The sequence below is a fragment of the Eretmochelys imbricata genome, chromosome 1 (assembly GCF_965152235.1).
Source record: "Eretmochelys imbricata isolate rEreImb1 chromosome 1, rEreImb1.hap1, whole genome shotgun sequence".
In the NCBI taxonomy this organism is placed as follows: domain Eukaryota; kingdom Metazoa; phylum Chordata; order Testudines; family Cheloniidae; genus Eretmochelys; species Eretmochelys imbricata.
The window spans coordinates 13,261,714-13,273,098 of NC_135572.1; the positions used below are offsets into that span (position 1 = coordinate 13,261,714).

The 11,385-nt window shown below is 44.4% G+C and overlaps 1 protein-coding gene across 2 annotated transcripts in view; it reads left to right on the forward strand.

Moving 5' to 3' along the window:
* The window catches only part of RAB6A (RAB6A, member RAS oncogene family), a 99,822-nt gene extending 90,697 nt beyond the window's left edge, over positions 1–9,125 (forward strand). For both annotated transcript variants that reach the window (XM_077837922.1, XM_077838006.1), the window contains exon 8: positions 7,138–9,125. In XM_077837922.1, the coding sequence (XP_077694048.1) occupies positions 7,138–7,202 (65 nt within the window). In that variant the 3' untranslated portion in view covers positions 7,203–9,125. The remainder of the gene's footprint in view (positions 1–7,137) is intronic.
* Positions 9,126–11,385: the final 2,260 nt, after the last annotated feature.

Below are 11,385 nucleotides of genomic sequence, written 5' to 3' on the forward strand. Positions count from 1 at the left end.
CAGCTAGGGGCTTTCATGCATGGGGACATGCAGTCCCTGAGTAACAGACTCAGGATGTGGGAAGGGAGAGGTATAAATATAAAACCTGCCCCGGTGGCCATCTGCCTAGCTGTTAGCTGGCTAATTGCTTAGGCATCACAGAAGCATGTGTTGAGGAAAGGGTATGATCCTTACAGACTAGTTCAGCGAGGGTGTTCTGGGCTGTAGAAGCAGCATGGAGATGTGGAATAAGCTGTAAAGAAGCTGAGGGAGGTGTTGAGTCTGGGATCACTGGTGGAGTAGAGCGGTGAGGGTTATGCAGTGACGTGAATGGATAGGTGTAGGGATGGTCAGCTGGGAAGTGCCTTGGAAGTGGGACAAGAGGCCTGAATTTAATGTGGTGGAAAAGGGAATTAAAAGGAGGGTGACATGGTCAGATAACCAGGCAAGGGAATTCTTAGCCCAGCATTTTGAACAGGTTGGATGTCAAGGAGGCTACAGAGGAGGAGTTTGCAGTAGTCAAGAGAGAGCCCCGAAGAGTTTGTGGTCTGGACAGAGAAGGCTGGATCTGAGATGTTTTATAGAGCAGAGGTTCTTAACCAAGGATCCAGGGGCCCCTGGGAGGCTGTGATCAGGTTTCAGGGATGCCGCCAAGCAGGGACAGTGTTAGACTTGATGGGGCTCAGGGCAGAAAGCCGAAGCCCCACCACGTGGGACTGAAGCCTGGGGCCCTGAGTCCTGCCACCCAGGGCTGAAGCCGAAGCCTCCTCAATGTAGCTTCATGAGGCCCCATGTGGCATGGGGCCACAGGCAAATGCCCTGCTTGCTACCCCCTAATGCCACCCTTGGCTTTTATATGCAGAAAATCAGTTGTTGTGGCACAGGTGGGCCGGGGAGTTTTTATAGCGGGGGGGGCTCAGAAAAGAAAGGTTGAGAATCCCTGGTCTAGAGGATAAAGCGGCAAGTCTTGGGTGCCAAACTGACAGGCCCAAATAACAGGAGATCAATGCATTGTCAGTGGTTAACGAATGAGGAGGGCTGAGGGGGAAAGACAGCTGAATGGAGGCAGGTCAGGAGTGTAAAGGTAGGTTTCCGAGTAGCCTACAACAAAGATCACTCATTGTCAAGAGAAATGGCTAGGGGTGCCCTGACAGGAGCTGCTTGGAGAGAAGCATAAGGGGATTTCCCCAAGAGGTGCTTTGCTCAGAGGTGGTAGGTCTAGGTGATAGTCACAAAAGCTAAGGCAGGACAAGACCTTGAGAAGTTGGGTGCAATCAGTAATCTCCATACCACCTACAACCCTTCAATTGCAATCAGTCTGACCTCTTCCTCCCCCATCATCTCTGCTTCTCTTGACACTGCAACGAAGAAGGGAAATGGCGCAGTCATTGGAGACGGGTCTTTTTTTTTGAGTATGGGGGACATGCGCATGCTTATCTCAAGGGGATGATGCCAAAGGAGAGAGCAGGTGTTGAGAAAGAGAGGGCATTAGAAAGAGAGTGGAAGTGGATGGATTTTTTTGTGGGTGGTGCTGAAGGAGTTGGAGGGTGAGAGGTGAGAATCAGCATGGATGATAAGGAGGTAAGAGTGGAGAAGGAGGAGAGGAAATCACAGCAGATCTTGATCTTATTTGAAAAAGCAGGTAGAGGATAGAGGGGAGGTTTTAGGGGATAATCTGTTTCAAATAAGTAGCTGGCATTATGAGCCTATGAGTTAGTGAAGGTGGAGCTCTATAGTACTGTTTGGCAAGGAATGAGGCAGGAACTGTAAGAGAGCACACTTGGAGTAGAGGAAGTGATTGTGTCAGATGTAAACTAAAGACCTTTTAAGCATCACATTTGTTGCAGAGTTAAAAACCATGATTTTAGCAGCTGTAGGTTGCAGCTGCTAAATCCTGGGCTTTCTGTGTGATATGTACTTGATTAATCAAGGACCCTTTCTCAGCAGCATACAGCTGACAGGCTAATCAGTGCCGATTTTATTAATGAGAAGGACAGTGTTAGATTCATAGATATTTAGGTCAGAAGGGACCATTATGATCATCTAATCTGACCTGCTGCACAACGCAGGCCACAGAATTTCACCCACCACTCCTGCAAAAAACCTCACACCTATATCTGTGCTATTGAAGTCCTCAAATCGTAGTTTAAAGACTTCAAGGAGCAGAGAATCCTCCAGCAAGTGACCTGTGCCCCATGCTACAGAGGAAAGCGAAAAACCTCCAGGGCCTCTTCCAATCTGCCCTGGAGGAAAATTCCTTCCCGACCTCAAATATGGCAGTCAGCTAAACCCTGAGCCTATGGGCAAGATTCATCAGCCAGATACTACAGAAAATGCTTTCCTGGGTAACTCGGATCCCACCCCATCTAATATCCCATCACAGGCCATTGGGCCTATTTACCATGAATATTTAATTACCAAAACCATGTTATCCCATCATACCGTCTCCTCCATAAACTTTTTAAGATTAAACTCGATGCCAGATGGATCTTTTGCCCCCACCTCTTCCCTTGGAAGGCTATTCCAAAACGTCACTCCTCTAATGGTTAGAAACCTTTGTCTAATTTCTAGTCTAAATTTCCTGGTGGCCAGTTTATATCCATTTGTTCTTGTGTCCACATTGGTACTGAGCTTAAATAATTCCTCTCCCTCTCTGGTATTTATCCCTCTGATATATTTATAGAGAGCAATCATATCTCCCCTCAACCTTCTTTTAGTTAGGCTAAACAAGCCAAGCTCTTTGAGTCTCCTTTCATAAGACAAGTTTTCCATTCCTCGAATCATCCTAGTAGCCCTTCTCTGTACCTGTTCCAGTTTGAATTCATCCTTCTTAAACATGGGAGACCAGAACTGCACACAGTATTCCGGGTGAGATCTCACCAGTGCCTTGTATAACGGTACTAAAACCTCCTTATCCGTACTGGAAATACCTCTCCTGATGCATCCCAAGACCGCATTAGCTTTTTTCACGGCCATATCATATTGGCGGCTCCTAGTCATCCTATGATCAACCAATACTCCAAGGTCCTTTTCCTCCTCCGTTACTTCTAATTGATGCGTCCCCAGCTTATAACTAAAATTCTTGTTCTTAATCCCTAAATGCATAACCTTACACTTCTCGCTATTAAATTTCATCCTATTACTATTAGTCCAGTTTACAAGGTCATCCAGATCCTCCTGTAGGAGGATATCCCTGTCCTTCTCTAAATTGGCAATACCTCCCAGCTTTGTATCATCCGCAGACTTTATTAGCACACTCCCACTTTTTGTTTCAAGGTCAGTAATAAAAAGATTAAATAAGATTGGTCCCAAAACCGATCCTTGAGGAACTCCACTGGTAACCTCCCTCCAGCCTGACAGTTCACCTTTCAGTAGGACCTGTTGTAGTCTCCCCTTTAACCAATTCCTTATCCACCTTTCAGTTTTCCTATTGATCCCCATCTTATCCAATTTAACTACTAATTCCCCATGTGGCACGGTATCAAATGCCTTACTAAAATCTAGGTAAATTAGATCCACTGCGTTTCCTTTGTCTAAAAAATCTGTTACTTTCTCAAAGAAGGAGATCAGGTTGGTTTGGCACGATCTACCTTTTGTAAAACCATGTTGTATTTTGTCCCATTTACCATTGACTTCAATGTCCTTAACTACCTTCTCCTTAAATTTTTTCCAAGACCTTGCATACTACAGATGTCAAACTAACAGGCCTATAATTACCCGGATCACCTTTTTTCCCTTTCTTAAAAATAGGCACTATGTTAGCAATTCTCCAATCATACGGTACAACCCCCGAGTTCACAGATTCATTAAAAATTCTTGCTAATGGGCTTGCAATTTCATGTGCCAATTCCTTTAATATTCTTGGATGAAGATTATCTGGGCCCCCCGATTTAGTCCCAATAAACTGTTTGAGTTTCGCTTCTACCTCAAATATGGTAATGTCTACCTCCATATCCTCATTCCCATTTGTCATGCTACCATTATCCCTAAGATCCTCTTTAGTCTTATTAAAGACTGAGGCAAAGTATTTGTTTAGATATTGGGCCATGCCTAGATTATCCTTGACCTCCACTCCATCCTCAGTGTTTAGCCGTCCCACTTCTTCTTTCTTTGTTTTCTTCTTATTTATATGACTGTAGAACCTTTTACTATTGGTTTTAATTCCCTTTACAAGGTCCAACTCTACTTGACTTTTAGCCTGTCTCACTTTATCCCTACATGTTCTGACCTCAATAAGGTAGCTTTCCTTGCTGATCCCTCCCTTCTTCCACTCCCTGTAGGCGTTCTGCTTTTTCTTAATCACCTCTCTGAGATGCTTGCTCATCCAGCTTGGTCTACAACTCCTGCCTAGGAATTTTTTCCCCTTTCTTGGGATGCAGGATCCTCAGTCCCTGCATGTGGTGACTCCTCCTGCCTCCATCAGGGAGTTATATCCAGTCTCCAAATGGGAGAACAATAAGGCCACTTCCAGTTGGGCTCTCTGCAGAGTGCAGATAGCAAAACAACTTGTCACTGTGTGTGTCCTGTGCTGTAGAAGCAGGTCAAGACCAGTGGCGAGTTTTGTTTTGTTTTTTTTTCCCCTCACTGCCTGTTTACAGAACCATGGGTGTACAAGGAAATTGGGCTAATCATCAGGCTTTCATGCTCCGTAACTCATCTGCATGGTGTTGGCAGAGCTGTAGTTTTAAGCATCTTTCTCAAACAGCTTCCTCTTAACTGTGAGAGGATTTAGAGACTCAAAGCTACAAGACAGAACTGTAACAAAGGACTCTTCCGTTCTTTGTTTCTTGCTGACCATCTCCTTCCATCCCTTGGAAAGAAAAGCTTCCTCCCCAAGAATAGATAATTGGTGTTACCAGCCGCAAGAACTGCGTGCCATCCTGAGCGAGCTGGGCAGAGACGGATTTTAGACTTGTGCTAAGCTGACATGAATCAGTGTGACTGGGGTTAGTGTTCAGCGCTCCACCTGTGATCTCTGGGTGCACTGTAATGATGGAGTATCAGGTTTGGGGATCAGAGTACCACAAAGGGAGTCATTTATTAGAGGCTGCGTCAGAGGGGAGCGTTTGAGTGACCATGTGCCATTTTTCACTTTTGGCTGTCCTTGCAAGGGGTAGGTTTTTGGAAAGCAGCACAAGTTGCTCAGTGACACCAGTGAGAGAGCTGGGGGAAAGGATTCATGATTATTTCCCACAAAGGCATTCTCAACGCCTGGGAATGCCGTCCAGAAATGGTGTGGTAGTGTGGGAGGGTCAGTGCTCCTAAATCCCATGACGGGTATGATATGAAAAGGGATTGTCTTTTTCTGATCCAGTCCAGGGCCAATGCCAAAAGTTAACTGAGTCTGTAACATTGCCACGGCACCCTTCTAAACCTGATACATTGAGAGGCTAAACCTTAAATCTCATCTTATTACCCTCCTCTTCCCCCCACTGCAGTTCTGACACACAATCGCCAATTTCTGGACAGTCACTTGTGAGTGATTGGAATACCTTCTGTTAGGGGTGTCAGATTCGTTCTGTGGCAAGAGCCAAACTACCATCTCTCACTCCGTGAACCTGGCGTTAAACTTTCACTAGTCCTTTGGGCACTTAAGCCTCCTCACTTTCACTCTTCTTCTCTCCTGCCCCCTCCCTCTCCTGGTACTGGTGCTGTGGGGTGGAGTGACAGTGGTGGGCTGGGCACTCTTTTCTGTGAGGCTGGGGATGCTTAGAACAGCAGGAAGCTGGAGGTGGGGGAGCAGAGAAGCATCTGATTTCCTCACCCCATTGCTATGGGGCTCTGCAGTGGCAGCGAGAGGCTGGGAAGAAGTCTCTTTAAGCTGGGACACGGCAGCCCTTGTAGGCACTCAGGGAGAAGGGGAGTGCGGAGAAGGAGCGCAGATGCTTGTGACCAATCAGGTATGAGTTCTCTTAAGCTCCTCCCACTTTATGGGTCCAGCCCTGTTGAAGTTGAAGTGCAGGAGCTGCAGGTTGAATGCCTTTGAAATGTGGAGGCGGTTGCAAGCTGGAAGAAAGGGTCCTGAAAGTAGGTTCTGCCCCACGAGCCATGTGTTTGACACCTGGGCTTTATGCCATTAGAAATCTGGGTTCCTGCTTTCAGAGGAGATACGGCTGCAGTGTTAGCTTCAAAATGATGGCTCCTAAGACAGCAGGATAATCAGGACAACTCTCTCTATTTATAATCCAGTCTTCACAATTTGTCAGGCCTAGGAGACAAATACTCTGTACCAGTCGCTCTGTCTTCCCTAGACCCTGGCCCACAGAGTGGTTGAAAAATTGTCCCAGGGTCCACCATAGCCCTCAGACCTCTGTAAATGGAAACAATTGTGAGCTTTGGGCCATGGAGGGGGTTGCTGAAGGGGGGGTGGGGTGTGGCTGAGATGAACTGGGCCTTCCTCGCTGCCCTAGAGCTGTGACCAGGGAAGGGGACGTGCAGGAGCTGCTCTCTGTGAGTTGGTGAGAGCAGGGCTGAGGGAGGGAAAAGAGAGCAAGCTTCTCTCTGCTCTTGCTGGGCTCTACTGGCCTGTGCGTGTTGCTGCTCCCTCAGTAACCCACTTTTGGATGTCTCCCCCAGCTGAAAGCTGCTGTTCTCTACCACTGGAAAGCAAAGACTGGTTATAGTGTTTGTTTCTAGCCCTAGTGGTTTGAGACACTGGACATACAAGCCATTTTCAATTTAGCCGTGGGTTAGAGACTGCCCTAGATCTTCAACCTGTGTACCTTTCATTTCCTGCTGTCGGAATATCTTGAAAACAGGAAAAGGTGATTAGGAGACAGCAGGAAGGGAAAGATCTTACAGGGGTGGGCACTGCATTTCTAAGAGCTTGGCAAGGACACCCCAAGCCTGGCCTGGGCACGCCCTTAGGTAATTAGCACGAATCTCAAATCAGTAAAGGGGGCTAGGAAATCTACCTTGACTTATCTGAGGCTGGGATTTTCAAGGGTAGTGCCCCATTGAATACCAGTAGGAGTTGGCGCCTAGCTGTGTTAGGCTTCTCTGAAAATGCCAGTCTAAAGCCCCACCTAGAGGCAGTGCAGAGAAATATGGCAGAACGAGGATTGCTGGGTCCTGTATTCAGAGCAAGGTTGGCTTTGGACCCAGCAGGGCCAAGGTGGGGAGTGCTCCAACTTGTTTGCCTTAACTTACTTCTTCCAGTGATTGACATAAAACTGGAAAAGCCTCAAGAGCAGCCGGTCAGTGAAGGAGGTTGTTCCTGCTAATACCATGTTGCTTCTCTTACATTTCTCCAGAACATCACTGCTTCCCCTCCCTTTACTCTTCATTGACTGCGGTGTGAATATTGGCTTGAACCGTCCCCTTTCAGTAATAACGTATTGCAATTCATCGTTGCTGGCTGTCTCGTGGAGATGATCTCTTAGCTTCACAAGCACACACACAAGAGAATGTCAGTGTCTTCATTATTTATAAGAAAAAAAATAAAGCCAAAATATTCCAGCATATTCCAGTTATAACTTTAAAAAGATAGGTACAATTTCTTAATATTGGTTCCTTTTTTAATGTTATGATATTGCACTTTGAAATGATGGAAATTGAGTAAATTTTGAGTTGGACTTGAGGAGATATGTGCAGAATAACACTTATATCTTACCCACTTGATTTCGCTATCAAACTGGAAATGACTAGACAGCAGTCAAAAGAAAGGTAGAGTTGGTGTATCCTTTAGGGTTAGATGCTGCCCTTTCAATATAAAATAAACAAAAAAGCTATAATCATCCTCTACGCTGAGATGCTCTGAATCTTTTTTTCAAGTCCCAAACATTTTGGAAACCTGAAACTTTAGCAGGGTTTTGACGCTGAAAAAGGCTACTGAGTCTTAGTCTTCGCAGAGTCAATATGAACAAATTTCCAAGAAAGCAGACCCAGAAATATTACATGTCTTTCTGATATCGATAGATGGCTTTTTTGGGCAGGGACACGTGCTAACAAAACACTTTTGCTGGAGACAAGTAAACAGATGTCTTGGATACACAATTAGTTTTAAAAGCATTTTTTTTCTTTTATGTAGAACTCCAATAAAGTAAATTATTACTCGAGAGAGTGGAACGTGACATTTTGGCTATTGGGGAGAAAAGCAATTTTTTAAAAAGAGGGAAGTTTTAAACAAAGTTCAGCATCAGCACTAAAAACAATTTGGTCAGTGGATTGGCACATCCAAATTTAGTAGAAAGACAAAACAGCATTTGATGGAACAAGTAGAAATGTTACAATAATTTACAGTTAATATGGGTTGGATGGATTGAGGATCAGCTCGTGGGTTTCCTTATCATGGTCCTAAGTAAATTGAGGAGGGGGGGATATTTACTTGTGAGTCTATAGAAGTAGATTTGAAAGACCCTAGGTGAAAAAGAAGGGAATTTTAATAGGATGGAAAGAAACTTATGATTATGCAGACGTATGCCTTTAATTTTTAGCATTTTTTATGTTGGGTCTTCCAAGTTGGTTTAGTTTTTTCATTAGATCTGTATAGTTTGGTTAAATAGCTAGTAATTTAGTTTTATATTTAACTAAGCCACAGTTAACCATTTTTCTTTTATATTTATTTCTCAGCTTAATTTTTTTTACTATTTTCAGTATTTTTTGTTTTGCTGAGGAATCTGTGTCGAGCTTTGCTGGTGTTGCAAGATGTAGCTATCCAAGAAACACACAGAAACCAATACACTAGATGCGCACCCTCGTAATCTTTACTAGTCCTTGTGAAATTGCTGTGTCAGTTAATAAACACAATTGTAAATACATTGTTTGCAGGAAGAGTATTGCTGAGTTACAGTGCAGGAAAAAAATGCCTTACAAGCACTACTTAATTGACAAAGTCTAAAGATGGAATTGAAAACACTCAAACTCCTCCCTCCTTCCCTTCTGCCCTTCCCCCACTGAAAATAACCAACCTGGGGGGAATAGCCCCCCTCCCCCACTGCTGTCACCTGGCAATATGCAGAGAAAGTGTGGAATTCTGCATTCTGGAGTTGAATGTCAAATCAATACCTGCCCTGGTTTTCTAATAACTCTGCATACCAATAACTTAACATTAAAGGCAAAAATGAGATGTAAAGTGCTTTTATAATGCAATATTAAAGGCAATTTTTTTTGACGTGGCATGTCTTGAAATAAACAGTGAAATATGACGAAGGATCATATTCTTTATTTCAAAGAAACTGATGTGGGGAGGAAAACCTGGCTATTTTTCCTGTATTGTAGTCGCCTTTATTGTGCAAAAAACAAAGACCCCATCTTGCTGCTTTTAATATTCAGTTTTCTTTGGCTTGGATTCTTGAAGTAATTTGAGTTGTTCATAGTTTGGATTTCTGTAAACAAACGCAGCATTTTTGCCTCCAGTAAAGTATAAAGAAAACACTAAAACAAGGTGCTTGAACAGCAGCTCTTTGCCCTGCAGTTCTAAGTTTGAAACGTTTGACAAGCCAGGCCCTAGGTAAGTCAGATGGTCACTCAAGCAAGTAATCCTTACTCAGCTGAGTCATCCTGCTTATTTTAATGGGGCTACTTGTGCAAGCTGTGGGCTGCTCATCTGAGTAAGGGTTTGCGAAATCAGCCCATTAGGACTTGTTTTTGCCAGAAAATGAGGGTTAGAACCTGACTTTGAGGAGTTGTCTTGAACATGTTAAACACCCTGTGGTTGCATAAACCAGGACAGCTCGTGTTTTTAACATTTTCAGTTGGTCGTGGTAGATTCCTACTGAAACCAGGGCGTACCTCTGACTAGCAACAACTTGTCCCTGCATCCACTGACTGCAGTCATATATAACATTGTGCTAGGGTCCATGACTCTCAACGCATGTTCCAATACTGCCCCATTTTCTAGTGAAAGGAAGTCCCCTGATAATGTACATGGAAGGAGAATGTTTATTGTATGTACAGTGCTTCCTCATTCCAAGTTGTCTAGCTTTTCTTTGCTCCATTCATGCTGCCAGTTGACCCATAACAACAGGCTTGGTTTTAAATACGGTTTTAAAATGGTAAAAATTTCCACTTTGTTTCTTTTCCCCTCCCCACCCTGGCTTGATGATGTACAGTACATTCTGCAACTGTCCATTACTCACTTTTTGTCTGATGCAAAGTAGCTGAAGAAATTGTAAAAGGGGGGAAAGGGTTCCTTCTCTTCTTCATGTTGGAATGTCACTGGTACCTCAGCTCTGTTTGATAATATAAAACAACAAAAACTCCTTAGCGCTTGAACTAAATAAATACCTGTCTCATTGGAACTCTTTGATGGCTCTTTTCTCTAAGAACGTGGTGGGGGAAGGAAGGAACTCTGATTTATTTACTTAGCAGGAGGCTTGGATCTCTTTTCTCTTGGAACAAGAAAATAGCTCTATCTACCTTCTCCCCCAAAGTAAGCTTAATGTGTCCATGAAATACTCTCCAGTCTAAGCTACTGTGCCCTGTTCTGAAAATTTAATTCCACAGAGAGCATCACTTTAATGTCTTGCGGCACAAACTAGAGCAGCCTTTGCAATGTTAGCTCTTGGCTGTAGCAGTCGTTCTTTTTCTCTCCTTCCCCTGCAGCTGGTGACCACCTTGACCTTGGAAGTCAGTAATCTCCTCTTTTCGGTTTTAAAATCCTTGTAAAGAAAAACAGCAGTCCCACAAGCAGGTACATTGGTGGCCAGCCTCTGTGTTGAACCCCGTCCGTTGGCACTGCCTGTCCTCCTGTTCAATTCGTCCTCTAAGATCCCAGAGCTAGAGGGTGGAACTAGTTCGTATGGTGAGGGCATGTGCACAATGGAGAGGAAGCCACGACCGCTGGTGAAGATTCTGCTGGTAGGCTTCGCTTCATCAAGAAGAGAGATGGTGGTTGTTGGAATTGCTAATGAGGTAAAAACAGTCCAATGCTGAAGTGCTGGTATATATAGCAATGACCGGGAAACGCTAGCCAGGATCATGGAGGGAGAAATACGGGAGAATTCCATAAGCACTTAGGGGCACCAATGTGTGAACCATGCATGGCCTAACATCAACTCATTGACTCAGTGTCCCAAAACACACAATGAAATGTCGTGTCTTATTAACTGGTTCTCCAACAAATGAGCTTTTGGATTTCCTGGTAGTGTTACGAATTATACCTGGTAGGACACGCACACAAATGCTGCGAATTATACCTGATAGGTCACGCACACAAATGCATCAGTAACTTCTATTATCAGGATGGGAGGCCTCACATCAAAGGCCGGAGATAGGGAGTTAGGGACAGACAAAGAACAGAAACGGGAGTCAAGGCAGGCTGGAGACAAGGGGGAGGGTTTTCGCAGGAATGCAGTATCTAAGGAACACTCTTCCTGGTGCATGATGAGCTTGCTTTTAGACAGTGGTGGGCCCCAAACCACAATGGAGTCACATGTGCTAACTTTTCCTTAACAGTAGCTTTCA